At 43.4% G+C, this 18,956-nt stretch overlaps 1 protein-coding gene across 1 annotated transcript; it reads right to left on the bottom strand.

The window, feature by feature from the left end:
- Positions 1 to 1,542: 1,542 nt before the first annotated feature.
- LOC311493039 (dynamin-1-like) lies at positions 1,543 to 15,293 on the bottom strand. The gene is made up of 22 exons (XM_084551544.1): positions 14,814 to 15,293; positions 14,546 to 14,695; positions 12,696 to 12,899; positions 12,348 to 12,446; positions 12,084 to 12,244; positions 11,199 to 11,341; positions 10,992 to 11,127; positions 10,832 to 10,899; positions 10,373 to 10,511; positions 10,189 to 10,275; positions 10,036 to 10,106; positions 9,858 to 9,909; positions 9,705 to 9,716; positions 9,174 to 9,287; positions 8,477 to 8,586; positions 6,673 to 6,784; positions 6,122 to 6,133; positions 5,059 to 5,226; positions 4,890 to 4,976; positions 4,634 to 4,788; positions 4,393 to 4,560; positions 1,543 to 2,660 (listed from the first exon to the last, which is right to left on the bottom strand). The coding sequence occupies exons 1-22, from the start codon at positions 15,283 to 15,285 to the stop codon at positions 2,600 to 2,602; spliced, it is 2,781 nt and encodes a 926-aa protein (XP_084407670.1). The 5' UTR covers positions 15,286 to 15,293; the 3' UTR covers positions 1,543 to 2,599.
- Between the last annotated feature and the right edge of the window lie 3,663 nt (positions 15,294 to 18,956).

The raw sequence follows: 18,956 nt of genomic DNA on the forward strand, positions 1-18,956 counted from the left end.
GGGGTCAGGGTCATGGGTCAGGGTCAGGATCAGGGGTCAGGGTCAGGATCAGGGGTCAGGGTCAGGGTCAGGGGTCAGGGTCAGGGTCAGGATCATGGGTCAAGGTCAGGGTCATGGGTCAGGGTCAGGATCATGGGTCAGGGTCAGGGTCAGGGGTCAGGGTCAGGGTCAGGGTCAGGGGTCAGGGTTATGGGTCAGGGTCAGGGTCAGGGTCAGGATCATGGGTCAAGGTCAGGGTCATGGGTCAGGGTCAGGATCATGGGTCAGGGTCAGGGTCAGGGTCAGGGGTCAGGGTCAGGGTCAGGGGTCAGGATTATGGGTCAGGGTCAGGGTCAGGGTCAGGGGTCAGGGGTCAGGGTCAGGGATGAATTGTTGATTAGTAATCAGCTGATGCATGGTCTTGTTTAGATTGTTCATCAGGAGGTTTAAGGAACTGTTAGTGGAGTCAGACAGTTTGAGTAAAGGCAAAAGGATGAAAGGATAATTATTATACAACTATATTATTATACTACTACACTATTATCATACTGTTATTATGCTAATATTATTCTACTATACAACCACATTATATCACTATATTATAATACTACTATACCACTATATTATATTATAATACTACTATATCACTGTATTATAATACTACTATACCACTATATTATATTATAATACTACTATATCACTGTATTATAATACTACCATACCACTATATTATATTATAATACTACTATACCACTATATTATATTATAATACTACTATATCACTGTATTATAATACTACTCTACCACTATATTATAATACTACTATATCACTATATTATAATACTACTATATCGCTATATTATATTATAATACTACTACACCACTATATTATAATGCTACTATACCACTATATTATATTATAATACTACTATATCACTGTATTATAATGCTACTCTACCGCTATATTATACTACTACTATACCGCTATATTATAATACTACTATACCACTATATTATACTACTACTATACCACTGTATTATAATACTACTATACCACTATATTATAATACTACTATACCACTATATTATACTGCTACTATACTACTATACCACTATATTATACTACTATATTATACTACTACTATACCACTATATTATAATACTACTATATCACTATATTATACTGCTACTATACTACTATACCACTATATTATACTACTATATTATACTACTACTATACCACTATATTATAATACTACTATATCACTATAGTGTACTACTACTACTATATTATTATGCTATACTACTATAGTATTATTATACTACTATTATACTACTGTGACATGGTAGTTTCCCATACGTGGGATTAATAAACATGTCTTACTACTACTACTACTATATTTCTATGATAGTATTATTGTAGAATTAAAGGTCGTCATTGGTTCAGATCAGTTTGACATAAAGAAGAATCCACACTAATTCATTCATTCACACAAACTTTATTCATGTCAACACTGTTGGCCCTGATCATGTGACACTAACATACACAACAATACAACACACACACACACACACACACACACACACACACGTATCTGACCGTATCTAGATGGAAGGTTAACTATTGTCTTCACATAGATTCATATTAACTCATCAGTGAACACTGAGGTGGACCGAGCATGCTGGTTCTAGTGAGAACACGAGGACACAACACAACACCAGACACTCACCTGTTCTCATCTCATCACCAACCACAACAACACAAACCACCAGAAAATATTCAGTAACATTCAGAAATATTCAGAAAACATTCAGAAACATTGAGGAACATTCAGAAACATTGAGGAACTGAGGAACAAACACTGCTGGCTACGACACGTTCTACCGCTACACACTGTGCTTTATACGACGACTAACTTTGTTTTTAACATTTTCTGATCAAGTGACTCTTGATATTAATGATTAATTATTAATTACACCAGTTATTCATTAAAACCAAACAATGCAGAAATAATAAAGAGAAGACAGAATTAAAGATTAAACACGTTCAGGTTATTACACTGAGAACCCAAATACAACCATCCAGAACCAGTAGGAACCAATCAGAATCAACTGGGACCAGTGATTCTGATTGGTTCTAGCTTGAACAAGACTGGTTCAAACCAGGCAGGACAGGTGGAACCAGGTGGAACCAGACTGGTTTTGTTTGAACGAACTGCTCTTGGAATCATTTGGAGCCAATCAGAACCAAACAGAACCAGCTGGAACTAGTTAGAACTAGGGCAATGGTCAGTATAACCGAAAGTAGAATCTAAAACAGTGGTCTGAGGAACAGCAAGAAGAACGTCAGAATTAAATAAATCCATAAACAGATGAATAAATAAACTTTACACTGTAAAGAAAAGTTCCGTCACTTCAACAAAAACACGACTTTATGTCCAGGAGCTGAAGAAGATCTGAAGAAGCTGATCCATCGACAGGCAGCAGACCTGTCTCACCTCCAGCAGCAGACAGACAGTATTGCAGTATGTTGCTATAGAGTCACATGTATTATGTTTATTATTATTATCATTATTATTATTATTATAGTTGACAGTAAGACAGCGTCAGTAGAAACAGGTTAACCCTCAATAGAAGACTGGGGGCTCTCTCCGTGGGCCGGGCTACCTTTACTAGGACGACTGAGAACACAAACAGACAGGAAAAGGAAGAATAAGTCAATCACCAGGAAGACAGAGAACGATAAACATAAGCCCAGCACCATTAGAATGGAGTTAGAACCCTCTGGTACCAGGTAGAACCCTCTGGTACTAGATAGAACCTGTTGAAACCAGGTTGAGCTGTTTGGAACCATTAATCATTGACTGATTGGAATCAGACAGAATCAGCTAGAACCACATGGAACCATTAGGATGCCTCATAACCAGGCAGAACCTGTTGGAACCAGGTGGAACTGGTTGAACTTCAAATCCATAGAAACCAATTGGAACCAAGTGAAAACTGGATCCTGCTGGAACCAACCGTAACCTTAGGACCAGTAGTTGGAACTAGTCAGAACCAGTGGGAATATGTTGAAGTCTGTTCAAAGAACCTCCTGGAAGCAGCTGAACCCAGCAGGAACCTGTTAGAACATCTTGGAACCAGTAGCTGGAACACATGTCAACCAGCCAAAACCGTTTTTTAGAACCCTGCTGGAATCAATTGGCACCAGTAGGACATCCAGTTCTTAAAAAGAACCAGTAAATGCCATCATCATCAGGGGTCAACGTTCTCAACAACCAGGAATCAGTTGATCACCAGAACCAGTCAGAGCTAAACTGTACAATATGGAACATGTCAGAAACCACTGGATCACCAGGTACCAGCCAGATCCAGATGTACAAACTGTAGTTATTGACTACTGGAACCAGATGGAACCAGATGGAACCGGCTGGTCTGGTTGTTGTGGTGTTGTGTGTATTTTGTGTGGTGGAGGGGGCGGAGTCAGAGGCTGGTCTGGAGGATCAGGATGGAGGAGCCCTCTGACTATTGACAAACAACAACAAACAACAGCTGTCCGTCACATGACTGACTGTGATGCTGTGGTGGTGGGAGGGGCCACAAGGCGAGAACACTGATCTGATTGGACAATGACAGACACAAAGACGTCACATGGACAGCAGACGTACCATTGGTGAACTCCTCACTGGTCACTGATAGAGATTCTGAAAGAACAACCATATATGGTCAATATGAGGGGGGAGGGGGCGGGGCTTATCTGACACACCCGAGAGCTTCCTGTTTATGGTTCTGTTAGAACAGGATCACACAAACACTCATAGACAGACAGACAGACATGGCTCCGGGCGAGGATGGTGAAAAGGTAGATCCAGCCTCAGTGCTAAGCTAAGCTAAGCTAAGCTAAGCTAAGCTAAGCTAAGCTAAGCACTGGGCTGGTACAATGGAGGGATGGTGAAATATGAGGAGAAGGAGGAGAGCAAGAAAGAAAGACAGGTCCAGAGCCCGTCTACGGAGAGCCTCGCCACAGAGTGGAACTTCTCCCCTTATTAGACGTTCTCTGGACAGGTCTTTCTTTTCCATGTCTGTGAGGGTTGTTTGCGGATCGCTGTTTTTTTTTACAGCACCAACAAAGAAGAAACTCATTTCCTGTCTGATCAGACACCTCCACAATAAACCTGTTTTCTGTTAATGTCTAAACTGACTCTAAGAAATAAAGTTCTAAAGTGTTTGTTTTAAACATCTGGAAACACCTGGAAACCCTTCCATGCTGCATTCAGGTGTCACTAGAGAACAGGAGATTCAATATTGGGAATGTTGACATCTTTGGACCTGGGTCTGATCAGACCTGATTCAGTCAACTGTTCTGTCCCGACTGTACCTGAACTCATCAAATGCACCTGACCCCTAGGTTACCTGGGGACTCCTGGTGGGGGGGCCCTGTTGGGTCGCGAGGGGATGGAGGGCGCTCCGGGGTCAGGTGACACTGCTGGACGACCTGGGGGGCCGGGCGCAGCTCGACCGCCTGGACGAGGTGGACCAGGAGGGGCCCGTCGCTGGGGGGTCGGACTGGACATGGGGGACCTGCAGAAACCAGCAAAGACTGTGACACTGCTCAGGAATCGCTGACGCACAACAGCTGATCCTCAACAGTTACCTGCGTCCCGATGGCATCCCCGTCACCTGCAGCCAGGAGTCGTCGACGGGTGGCGGCATCGCCGTGGTGATGGTGGAGGTGCTGATGTCACCGATGATGCTGAGGCCCTCCCGCAGGGCGTGGTACATCCGGAGCATCTCATCACGGTGCTGGGCCTGGACGAGACAGAGGTCCAGTCAGAGAACCACAACAACCAGGACAACAACCCCATCCGTCCTTCACCTTTACCTGTCTGTCTCCTGTCCACCTGTCTCACCTGTTCCTGGGACTCCTCCATCAGACTGTTCTGGTCTCCACAGGAGTAAAGGTGCGCCAACAGGTCAGCGTGAATGAACTCCTTGGTCTGAGGAGCAAAGGCCAGGTCATGTGACTGTCGACCTCACTTCCTGTGTGTGTGTGTGTGTGTGTGTGTGTGTGTGTCGTACATTGTTGACCATCAGGTGCATGATGGCCTTGGGGATGAGGTCTCTGACGGTGCGGTGGATGATGGACAGGTACGAGTCCACCAGATTCCTGACGATCTCCACCTGTCGCTCAAGCTGAGGGTCCAGACTGTGGATCTGTCCGTCAGAGTTGGACTCCTCCACCTCCACCTGTCAACACACAACCTCCACCTGTCAACACACAACCTGTCAACACACAACCTCCACCTGTCAACACACAACCTCCACCTGTCAACACACAACCTGTCAACACACAACCTCCACCTGTCAACCTCCACCTGTCAACACACAACCTCCACCTGTCAACACACAACCTGTCAACACACAACCTCCACCTGTCAACACACAACCTCCACCTGTCAACACACAACCTGAAACACACAACCTCCACCTGTCAACACACAACCTCCACCTGTCAACACACAACCTGAAACACACAACCTCCACCTGTCAACACACAACCTCCACCTGTCAACACACAACCTGTCAACACACAACCTCCACCTGTCAACACACAACCTGTCAACACACAACCTCCACCTGTCAACCTCCACCTGTCAACACACAACCTCCACCTGTCAACACACAACCTGAAACACACAACCTCCACCTGTCAACACACAACCTCCACCTGTCAACACACAACCTGTCAACACACAACCTCCACCTGTCAACACACAACCTGTCAACACACAACCTCCACCTGTCAACCTCCACCTGTCAACACACAACCTCCACCTGTCAACACACAACCTGAAACACACAACCTCCACCTGTCAACACACAACCTCCACCTGTCAACACACAACCTGTCAACACACAACCTCCACCTGTCAACCTCCACCTGTCAACACACAACCTCCACCTGTCAACACACAACCTGAAACACACAACCTCCACCTGTCAACACACAACCTCCACCTGTCAACACACAACCTGAAACACAATCTGTAACACAACCTGAAACACACAACCTGTCAACACACAACCTGAAACACACAACCTCCACCTGTCAACACACAACCTCCACCCATGGTAAACTCACCTTCTCTTTATCCTGCAGGAGAACAGAGAGAATCAAGGTTGTTGTTGTTGTTGTCACAGTGTTGTAATATTGTGTTAATAATGTTTAAGGAATGTAGTGATAAATGCACCAATCAGCCATAACATTATGACCAGTGCATAAATCAGCATTTCATCCTCATGTGAGAAATGCTGCAGTGGAAGGATTTGACTTTGACCAGGACTAGATTGTGACGTCTAGGTCAGAACATCTTGTTCCTACTCTGCAGTGGATCGCAGGGTCCTGGACCAAGGACCGTTGAGTCTGACCCATGTGGTTCTGCTGGTTCTGACAGAAAGGAGTCACAAGACTCAGTGGACCTCAGACCAGGTCCGTGCTGACCTCTGACCTCTGATCAAAGCTCGGAACCGGTCCACGAAGACCTGGAGGAAGGCTGGCCTGAAGACCGTAGAGGTAGTGTGATCTCTGAGACACTATGCTAGACATGGTGGTCATAATGTTATGGCTGATGGGCTTATTGTTGTAGTGACAGTGGCAGTAATAATGTGTAATGAAGCAGCATTGAGGAGTACCACGTTGCGTTCAGGGTACACTCCAGCTCGTAGGAAAGAAGCCTTCCAGCCATCCACCTCCTCCTGAGACTCACTGGCCAGTTCCAGCTGACGGTAATCCTTGTAGACGTTCCTACAAAATCACACAGGATCCAGTATTAGAACATTTGTAACAGGATCCATTAATAAAACATTTATAACAGGATCCATTAATAGAACATTTACAACAGGATCCATTAACAGAACATTTACAACAGGATCCAGTATTAGAACATTTATAACAGGATCCATTAATAGAACATTTACAACAGGATCCAGTATTAGAACATTTATAACAGGATCCATTAATAAAACATTTATAACAGGATCCATTAATAGAACATTTACAACAGGATCCATTAACAGAACATTTACAACAGGATCCATTAATAAAACATTTACAACAGGATCCATTAATAGAACATTTACAACAGGATCCATTAATAGAACATTTACAACAGGATCCAGTATTAGAACATTTATAACAGGATCCATTAATAAAACATTTACAACAGGATCCATTAATAAAACATTTATAACAGGATCCATTAATAGAACATTTATAACAGGATCCATTAATAGAACATTTATAACAGGATCCAGTATTAGAACATTTATAACAGGATCCATTAATAGAACATTTACAACAGGATCCATTAATAGAACATTTACAACAGGATCCATTAATAGAACATTTACAACAGGATCCATTAATAAAACATTTATAACAGGATCCAGTATTAGAACATTTATAACAGGATCCATTAATAGAACATTTACAACAGGATCCATTAATAAAACATTTACAACAGGATCCAGTATTAGAACATTTACAACAGGATCCAGTAATAGAACATTTATAACAGGATCCATTAATAGAACATTTATAACAGGATCCATTAATAGAACATTTACAACAGGATCCATTAATAAAACATTTACAACAGGATCCATTAATAGAACATTTACAACAGGATCCATTAATAAAACATTTATAACAGGATCCATTAATAGAACATTTATAACAGGATCCATTAATAGAACATTTATAACAGGATCCATTAATAGAACATTTATAACAGGATCCATTAATAGAACATTTATAACAGGATCCAGTATTAGAACATTTACAACAGGATCCAGTATTAGAACATTTATAAGAGGATCCAGTATTAGTACATTTATAACAGGATCCATTAATAAAACATTTATAACAGGATCCATTAATAGAACATTTATAACAGGATCCAGTATTAGAACATTTATAACAGGATCCATTAATAAAACATTTATAACAGGATCCAGTATTAGAACATTTATAACAGGATCCATTAATAAAACATTTATAACAGGATCCATTAATAGAACATTTACAACAGGATCCAGTATTAGTACATTTATAACAGGATCCATTAATAAAACATTTATAACAGGATCCATTAATAGAACATTTACAACAGGATCCAGTATTAGAACATTTATAACAGGATCCATTAATAAAACATTTATAAGAGGATCCAGTATTAGAACATTTATAAGAGGATCCAGTATTAGTACATTTATAACAGGATCCATTAATAGAACATTTATAACAGAATCCATTAATAAAACATTTATAACAGGATCCATTAATAGAACATTTATAACAGGATCCAGTATTAGAACATTTATAACAGGATCCATTAATAAAACATTTATAACAGGATCCAGTATTAGAACATTTATAACAGGATCCATTAATAAAACATTTATAACAGGATCCAGTATTAGAACATTTATAACTGACCTATGCTCAGTGCTGAACAGGGCGAAGATGTGTTTGCTCGACATGAAGCTCTTCTCGATGTCCTTCAGTTTCAGATTGTCCACAGGCAGCATGTACTTCTTCTCCTTCTCCTGCAGGAGGCGCAATAACAATTAAATATCAGTGAAATCTTTGAATGCTTCTACATGAATATCAGATTTAACATAAAGGATTCTGTTGGACCTCCTGCTCAGTCCAGGGATTCAAACCAGCAACCAACTGCAACTACAACACATTATACATTATATATTATATTATATTATATTATATTATATATATATTATTAACTCACATTTTATTTTATTCTGTTTGCTATTCAGGGAAACTACACAAAGTGAGTTTTTGATTGTGATTGAAACCTAATGTAAACCTAATGTAAACCTGATTGAAACCTAATGTAAACCCGATTGAAACCTGATCTAAACCTGATGTAAACCTATTTTAAACCTGGTGTCATCCTTATGTATCTGTTAATCTGTTAAACGACATAAAATGAAAGCAGTTGTTGTTATAAATTGTTAAGGACATGAAACATTGCTGCAACGTTGCTCCCTCTCTTCGTTCAATTTTCAGCTCACGTGACCAACACTGCTTTCTCTCTCTCATCGGATGGAGCAGGTTTAAATCGATCATTTCTGGAAGTTAAACTTTAAAACTTGTCAGTCACATTATTATTTACCTCGTCGTCTTTGTACCAGGACAGCGTCTCCGCCGTCAGGACGAACCAGTACTCTTTGGCTCCGCCCTTCATGATGCCGATGTTGTTGATGGTGAGCCAGCCTTTACGGATCACCTGCACCAGCCATTCCACCACAGAAACACTTCGATTGGTTATGACATCGTCCAATGACATCAGCACAAAACGAATGATGTTTTTCTTCATTTTTTTAATCTCATACTTGTAGGTTTTTAATGCTTTTGATGTGTGTTATGTATTTGAAACCCTGTTTTACTTGTACGGTGACCTTGGGTGTTTTGAAAGGTGCCTATAAATAAAATGTATTATTATTATTAAATCTAATATAAATGTAAACCTGGTGTGAACCTGACTTAAAGCTATTGTAAACTCAACCTAAGTGACCAACGGTAAAGCTAAGTGAGGCTTAATGTTTATCTAATCAAAAACTAGCCGTGACATTAGCTTGTGCATTCTGCAGTCACATGGTCTACATCATGGACCATGTGACTGATGCTACAAGCACACACTCACCATGATCTCGTCCTGGTTACCACAGCAACAGAGGCAGAGTGAGGGATGGAGGTCGGCCAGAGAGAGAGAGTAAGAAGAAAAGAAAGAAACGTATGAATGAGTGTGTCCTCCGTCCGTCCATTCCTTCGTCTCAGGTTACCTGTGTGGACTCACCTGGGTTCCTGCTGTCTTCTTCTTGTTCATCTGACTGCTCTTTTGCTGAGCGCTGACACACAGATCAGGTCAGAATTAATCTGACTCTCATGGAGAACATCATGTTGTAAAACGTTCTGGACATAGAGGACGTCTTTATTTTGTTCATTGACATGAAGGTGTGTTTTGACTTTCTTACTTTGCGAAGCCGATAAAGTCCTCATGGTTTGTGTTGACGTAGGACAACTCGATGTCAATCAGTAACATCACCTAAAGGACACACATCAGTCATCTCCACTTGCTGACAACTTGAGCTAAATGCTAGCATTAGCATTAGCATCATGTGACTGACCTGGTCTTTGGTGCGACTCTCTCGGTCTCTAATGTGCTGAGTGACGATTCGCTCCATCTCCTCCCTGAGCATCGGATACTGAGCCAGCTGCAGACAGGGGGCAGGAAGCAGGAAGTAGAGGTCAGAGGTCAAAACCAGAAGCTAAAGCTGGCTGAGTGTGGTGCAGTAATGTCATGTGTCGTACCCTCTGAGTGCACTGTCTCACGGTGTTGACCAGCTCATTGATCACCATGTCCACACATTTCTGACAGGGCTCTTTGATCTGAGCGATCTGACGCTTCACGATCGTCTCGAACGCCATGTCAGGAGTGAACAGACCCGTCCTGAGCAGAGGACAAAGGTGACAGTTACACTGGAGGACACACAGTAGCACCTACACACACCTGAACACATCTGTACACACCTGTACACACCTGTACACACCAGAATGCACCTGAACACACCTGAACGCACCTGTACATATCTTAACTCACCTCAACACACCAGAACACACCTGAAGGCACCTGAACACACCTGAACGCACCTGTACATACCTTAACTCACCTCAATGCATCAGAATGCACCTGAACACATCAGAACACACCTGACAGCACCTGACCACACTTGAATGCACCAGAACCTTCCAAAACGCACAAGAACTCACCTTATTCCGTGGATGTTCTTGATAGCATAGCTGATCTCCTTACGTAGAGTCTTGTCGTCACTTTCCAGCTGCACAGCAGATGACACACTTTGATGACATTTACCTGAGGATTTACCTGCAGGTTCCTGAGGAACAGGATGACATGATGTGACAACTTTACCTTGACCAGCTCGAAAGGGAAGCGTTCGTGGAAGACACGGTTGATCTTGGCTCCTCCAGACAGCTCGTAGGTGTCCACCTGGTCTCCAGATCCTTCGATCCTCTTCTCAAAGTCCACGGCGAACTGCTGCACCATCCTGAACAAACACAGGTCACTCAGGTGCTGCTCAGGTGAGATGCTGAGCTCGTGCTTGAGGCTGGTACTGACTGCAGCAGGGCCTTGGTCTTGCGGCCTGGGTCGTCTGGCCTGAAGTTCTTGTACTCCTCCACCTCCTTCTCGATGGACAGCAGCTGGCTCTGCAGTTTGCTCCGTAACGCCGGTAACGTGTCACGGATGTGGTTGGTCAGTTGCTAGGGGGAACAGAGAGATGCGCTGTTACTACGGTTACAGAGGAAGCAAAGAGTTGATGGTGAGAGAAGGACCTGAAGAGTCAAAAACAAACAAGACTGTAGAAAACATGGCCGACGCATCTCCTCTTCCTCTCATTGGTCAAACTCAGGATGGTATCCCGGGGATACGGGCGGCACCATCTTGTTTGGATCCAGTCTGTGATCAGGTCTGGCTGAGAGGAGATCCACGTTAGCAATGACCCTTCCGTCCTTCCTGCTCTACCTCCACTAGTTACTAACAAATGTTGATTATTCTATTTATTCATTTTCCTACGGAACCACTTCATGGAGCGGTTGTCAATGGCAACTGTCAATCATCATGACATCACTTTCTGTTTCTATAGTGTCAAATAACTTGAACATACATCACCATTATATGAACTGTGATGTGCACATGTCCCGCCCACTAACATGGATGGGGCGGGGCTTATGACCTCCTCATGGCTTCCACAGGTTCTACAGACTAGTTTAGGAGTTAAGGTTTTTATCAGGAACATCTGTGGGCGGAGTCCACCTGAAGGTCACATGACTAGAGTCTGTTAATGACCTGATACTCACCTGGAACCGTTCACACCTGGAGCAGCCCAATGTGATTCAGCGCTGTGGAGTTGAATTGGTTTCCAGCTAAATGTGTCTGATTGGTTGATATCTGGATCAGAATGGATTCCAGATGTTAGCAGACCCATGGATGGTGGGTGTTTACCTGGTTGAGGACTTTCTGCAGGTAGGCGGTGCCCATGCGGTCGGCCAGGTGACGGTACGCCGGGTGAGACAGGAAGAACTTCCTCTCAGCCTGCAAAGCTGCTGTGATGTCCTTCCTCCCGTCGATGTCTTTCTGACTGCGGTTCACCACCCCGATGTAACCTGCCACATTTCAGAGTCTGTTACTGCAGCTCCTGTCTCTGCAGGGACCACATGTTATACTGCTGAAAGCCAATCAGGTGTCAGGACTCGGGGTCATGTGTACCTCTGCGTAGTGGCAGCAGTTTGTTCTCCAGGATGTCTCTGGCGTCGGTTCCTTCGTCCATTAGATCCAGTTTGGTGATCACACCGATGGTCCTCAGACCTGCACCGCAACCACACAGGTAAATGGTAAATGGTCTTGTTTTTATACAACGCTTTCCTGCCTATTGGTATTAAAAGCACTTTACAGTCACAGACACATCTACACATTCACACACCAGTGCCACACACTGGGAGCAACTAGGGTTCAGTGTCTTGCTCAAGGACACTTCAGCATGGATGGAGGAGGAGATAGGAGGAGGTTAGAAGATGGAGGAGGAGGTTAGAGGATGGAGGTGTGTAGGACTGTGACCTTGTGGGTCGACCTCCTTGGCAATCTTCAGGGCGTCAGAGTTGGCGAGGTCGGAGTTGGCTGGAGACACGGCCAGCAGGAGGCAGTTCTCCTTGGTCACAAACTGCATGAGCATCTCTCTGATCTGGTGCTCTATGTCGGCCGGCTGGTCGCCCACCGGGACCTTGGTCATCCCAGGAAGATCCACCAGAGTCAGGTTCAGGACTGACGACACAGACACATGAAGGTTAACGAAAGAACAGATTCACAGGGAGTTACCAAAGCCAGGAACAGAAAGAGAAACATGTTGTTTAATAATGACTGGTTGGTGTCCTACAGCTGGGTTAATAATGACTGGTTGGTGTCCTACAGCTGGGTTAATAATGATTGGTTGGTGTCCTACAGCTGGGTTAACAATGATTGGTTGGTGTCCTACAGCTGGGTTAACAATGATTGGTTGGTGTCCTACAGCTGGGTTAACAATGATTGGTTGGTGTCTTACAGCTGGGTTAATAATGACTGGTTGGTGTCCTACAGCTGGGTTAATAATGATTGGTTGGTGTCCTACAGCTGGGTTAATAACAGTGTTGGGAACGTTACTTTAAAAAAGTAATTAGTTATAGTTACTCACTACTTGTTCCAAAAAGTAACTGAGTTAGTAACTGAATTACTCTACAATAAAAGTAACTCGTTACCAGGGAAAGTAACTATTTGCGTTACTGTTAAAAAAAAAAAGTTGCTATATGTCAAAGAATTTGGATTTTTTTTAGCAGTTTTCACAAGTCAGTTGAAATGACTAGAACAGACAGGTGTTTGTACATAACTTTCGATATTTATATATTTATATATATATATTATAATATTTATATTTCGATAGGGTTTAGACAGCGAGCTATCATCTGTGGTGGAGGTATCGGTGTTTTTGGCCACTAGCTTTGTAGATGCGTGTCGTTGTGTGATGCTTCATTAAATTAGAGTTGCTTACATGCACGTTCCTCCCTTTGACCACAATGAATTTTTTTATTTATTGAAGTAGTGCTTATATCTCCACCTTGAAAATGCCAACTTTTCATCGGATTGCTCCTGACTCGCCATCTCTGCTGCTTCGTCGAATCTCTGTTTAGCTGTTGTGTGTGTGTGTGGCGCGTGTGCTGGCATGTGTGTAAAACCACTGGCTCTGATTGGCTACCATGAAACATGACTCTGCCTTAGCCAATCATAATCTCTTACCTCGTTATTAACCCACCTCCTCACTAGCGGTGAGCCAGGGGTGCGTTCGGATTACACAGTTTATTCAATCAATGCATAGTAACGCACCGTTGTAACGACGGGAAAAGTAATTAGTTAGATTACCCCGTTACTGAAAAAAGAACGTCGTTACCTAACGCAGTTCTTTTAAACGGCGTTATTCCAAACACTGGTTAATAATGACTGGTTGGTGTCCTACAGCTGGGTTAATAATGATTGGTTGGTGTCTTACAGCTGGGTTAACAATGATTGGTTGGTGTCCTACAGCTGGGTTAATACTGACTGGTTGGTGTCCTACAGCTGGGTTAATTAAGATTAAGATTAAGATTAAGGTCTCTCGGCCAAGTATACTTGTGTATACAAGGAATTTGGTCTCTGCATTTATCCCATCCGTGAATTAGTGAACACACAAAGCACACAGTGAGGTGAAGCACACACTAACCCGGAGCAGTGAGCTGCCATGCTACAGCGGCACTCGGGGAGCAGTGAGGGGTTAGGTGCCTTGCTCAAGGGCACTTCAGCCGCTTTCTACCGGTCGGGGGTTCGAACCGGCAACCCTCCGGTCACAAGCCCAAAGCGCTAACCAGTAGGCCACGGCTGCCCCTCATTGGTTGGTGTCCTACCGTGGGGGGAGTAGACTCTCAGGTTGATGGGAACCGGACTGATTCCTTTGTTCTGTCCCGTCACTCGATCTGTTTCAGCTTCAATCTCCTGACGAACTTCATCAAAGTCTGTGAACTTCTTCCCTTTACAGTGAAGGAACTCAGCGTACTCTGATCAATACACATGATCACATGATCAATACACATGATCACATGATCAATACATCAATACACACGATCACATGATCAACACACATGATCGGGTCAATGATCAGGGGTGGAGTCTCACCTGTGGGACAGTTGATAAGCTGCAGCACCAGAGGGCGCCGAGTGACGATGCCTGAACCACGAGGGAGGAAATCTCTGAGGAGAGAAGAGAACTGAACAACATCTCTTTTTATGTTAAACTGATGCAGTATGGTGTAGCATGTAGCATGTAGCATGTAAGTATGATGTAGCATGTAAGTATGGTGTAGCATGTAGCATGTAAGTATGGTGTAGCATGTAGCATGTAAGTATGATGTAGCAAGTAAGTATGGTGTAGCATGTAGCATGTAAGTATGGTGTAGCATGTAGCATGTAAGTATGGTGTAGCATGTAGCATGTAGCATGTAAGTATGGTGTAGCATGTAGCATGTAGCATGTAAGTATGGTGTAGCATGTAGCATGTAGCAAGTAGCATGTAAGTATGGTGTAGCATGTAAGTATGGTGTAGCATGTAGCATGTAAGTATGATGTAGCATGTAAGTATGGTGTAGCATGTAGCATGTAAGTATGGTATAGCATGTAAGTATGGTGTAGCATGTAGCATGTAGCATGTAGCATGTAAGTATGGTGTAGCATGTAGCATGTAGCAAGTAGCATGTAAGTATGGTGTAGCATGTAAGTATGGTGTAGCATGTAGCATGTAGCATGTAAGTATGGTATAGCATGTAAGTATGGTGTAGCATGTAGCATGTAAGTATGGTGTAGCATGTAGCATGTAAGTATGGTATAGCATGTAAGTATGGTGTAGCATGTAGCATGTAGCATGTAAGTATGGTATAGCATGTAAGTATGGTGTAGCATGTAGCATGTAAGTATGGTGTAGCATGTAGCATGTAGCATGTAAGTATGGTATAGCATGTAAGTATGGTGTAGCATGTAGCATGTAAGTATGGTGTAGCATGTAGCATGTAGCATGTAAGTATGGTATAGCATGTAAGTATGGTGTAGCATGTAGCATGTAAGTATGGTGTAGCATGTAGCATGTAGCATGTAGCACAGTGTTCTCTCTGTGTCGACTGATTTCTTTCTCCATCACAGATTAAATGAACTTCAGTCACGCCTCTTTGTAGCTGATGGAACGACTACAGTAAGATCCTCATTATACGTGGAGGGTCCAGATCCAGATCCAGATCCAGATCCAGAACTCTGGTGGGACACTAGACTGAAGGGAGGAGGACGAGGACTAGTGAGCGTCAGAGTCACTGTCCAGGAGGAAACAACAAAGACAGCGAACACCAGGAACCAAGATGGAGGACAGATAAGAGTAGAGGGTCAGGGTTAGGGTATATTATATTATATTATATTATATTAATATAATTTATATTATATTATATTATAATATATTAATGTAATTTATGTTATATTATATTATATTATAATATATTAATGTAATTTATATTATATTATATTATAATATATTAATGTAATTTATGTTATATTATATTATATTATAATATATTAATGTAATTTATATTATATTATATTATAATATATTAATGTAATTTATGTTATATTATATTATATTATAATATATTAATGTAATTTATATTATATTATATTATAATATATTAATGTAATTTATATTATATTATATTATATTATAATATATTAATGTAATTTATATTATATTATATTATATTATATTATATTCTGTCTAAGCAATTTCCCTTGTGGATGAATAAAGTTTATCTAAGTCTAAGTCTCTCTGTGTTAGCTCTGGGATAGACTGGAGACCTGTCCAGAGTGGACCCCCCCTCTAGACCAGTGACAGCTGGGATAGACTGGAGACCTGTCCAGGGTGGACCCCCCCTCTAGACCAGTGACAGCTGGGATAGACTCCAGACCCCCATGACCCTTCACAGGACTAGAGGTTAGATGATGTGATGTGAATCCTGCAGCTTGAGGAGAAACGTGTCACGACATCCTGACAGTGTGTGTGTGTGTGTGTGTTACTGTCATGCAGTGCTGAGTCATGTGACCAGCAGCGGCCAATGAAAGCAGAGCTGCAGTCAGAGAGGCCTCCTCATCCTCAGGCTGAAGATAAAAATACTCATCCAATCATCTGTCAGCATCCAGCAGGACTCAAACTACAGACTTCAGGGGGAACTACACCTCCTCCTCCTCTTCCTCCTCCTCCTCCTCCTCCTCTTCCTCCTCCTCCTCCACCAACAGAACCCTTCCAACTGAAGATTAAAGTTAAATTTAATTCAGTATCTGACATAAACAGATTCCTTGAGCTCATGTTTGGTCTCCTCCAGCCTGTCTGCTGCTTTGTATCTAGAAGAGCTACTGTTAGCTAGGAAGCTAGGAAGAGCTACTGTTAGCCAGGAAGCTAGGAAGAGCTACTGTTAGCTAGGAAGCTAGGAAGAGCTACTGTTAGCCAGGAAGCTAGGAAGAGCAACTGTTAGCTAGGAAGCTAGGAAGAGCTACTGTTAGCCAGGAAGCTAGGAAGAGCTACTGTTAGCTAGGAAGAGCTACTGTTAGCCAGGAAGCTAGGAAGAGCTACTGTTAGCTAGGAAGCCAGGAAGAGCTACTGTTAGCCAGGAAGCTAGGGAGAGCAACTGTTAGCCAGGAAGCTAGGAAGAGCTACTGTTAGCTAGGAAGCTAGGAAGAGCTACTGTTAGCCAGGAAGCTAGGAAGAGCTACTGTTAGCCAGGAAGCTAGGAACAGCTACTGTTAGCTAGGAAGCTAGGAACAGCTACTGTTAGCCAGGAAGCTAGGAACAGCTACTGTTAGCTAGGAAGCTAGGAACAGCTACTGTTAGCCAGGAAGCTAGGGAGAGCAACTGTTATCTAGGAAGCTAGGAAGAGCTACTGTTAGCCAGGAAGCTAGGAAGAGCTACTGTTAGCTAGGAAGCCAGGAAGAGCTACTGTTAGCCAGGAAGAGAGGAAGAGCTACTGTTAGCCAGGAAGAGAGGAAGAGCTACTGTTAGCCAGGAAGAAAGGAAGAGCTACTGTTAGCTAGGAAGCTAGGAAGAGCTACTGTTAGCTAGGAAGCCAGGAAGAGCTACTGTTAGCCAGGAAGAGAGGAAGAGCTACTGTTAGCCAGGAAGAGAGGAAGAGCTACTGTTAGCTAGGATGGTGGGAGGAGCTACTGTTAGCTAGGATGGTGGGAGGAGCTACTGTTAGCTAGGATGGTGGGAGGAGCTACAATTTGGTGGGAGGCTAGGAAGCTAAGAAGAGTGGTGCAGAGCTGGCCTCTCCTGAATCAGATGATCAGTCTGGTTCTGGTTCTGGTTCTCTGAGTTGATGAAGATGGAGGTCCAACCAGAACCAACGGTTCAGGACAGAACCAGAACCAGAGATGGACAGGTGGACAGACAGACAGACAGGTGGACAGACAGACAGGTGGACTGACAGACAGACGGACAGGTGGACAGACAGACAAGTGGACAGGTGGACAGACAGACGGACAGGTGGACTGGTGGACAGACGGACAGGTGGACTGGTGGACAGACGGACAGGTGGACTCACTTGCCCACGAAGTTCTCCAGCACCGAGCTCTTCCCGGCGCTCTGTCCTCCAACCACCGCGATCTGCGGCAGGTCGAGGCTGGAGTTCTGTCCGATGGAGGAGAAGGCGTCCTGGAGCTGGTTGACCAGCGGGATCAGATCCTCCATCCCTCGGTTTCCCATGGCGGCGGCGGCGGCGGAGGAAGATGCTGGTGGTGGTGAGACGGGCGGGACGCTGCACGGATCCGTCTGTCGCTGCTCCTGTCTCACGTCCTGCAGCAGGACAAGGATCCGATCAGAGAATAATCAGCTGATCGAGGAGAATGATGGAGATGATGGAGGAGATGCTCCAGCTGTGACCTTCAGCTCCGCTCTCCTCCACCTCCTCGTCCTCCTTTCTGCTGCAGAGGAACCACACACATCCGCCACGGACCTTCACAATAAAAGCTTCTTTACGACAATGGAGTAACTTTACTGTTGGATCAGCTGACAGGAACCTGCTGCGAGATCAGAACCAGATCAGAACCAGATCAGGACCAGGACCAGGACCAGACTGACGACTTGTTCCATTCAGTGACATCAACATGTTAAGTTCTTAAATAAGCAGTGAAATAAAAACGAACTTAATTAATTAAATTATGAATGAGCTGGTCTTCTCTTTTCCCGCCTTCTCTCTCAGGTGAAGCTGATGCAGTTTTAATCTTTCTCCTGTTT

The sequence above is a fragment of the Chelon labrosus genome (genome assembly GCF_963514085.1).
Source record: "Chelon labrosus genome assembly, chromosome: 9".
NCBI lineage: Eukaryota > Metazoa > Chordata > Actinopteri > Mugiliformes > Mugilidae > Chelon > Chelon labrosus.

Excerpts from the sequence above, each read along its gene's own strand:
- LOC311493039 (XM_084551544.1), bottom strand. The coding sequence starts at position 15,285 with ATGCTACACCATACTTACATGCTACATCATACTTACATGCTACATGCT. Across the intron at positions 10,900-10,991 it reads TCCCTTTCGAGCTGGTCAAG|CTGGAAAGTGACGACAAGAC; the intron begins GTAAAGTTGTCA and ends TCTGCTGTGCAG. Across the intron at positions 9,910-10,035 it reads GACTTTATCGGCTTCGCAAA|CGCTCAGCAAAAGAGCAGTC; the intron begins GTAAGAAAGTCA and ends TCTGTGTGTCAG.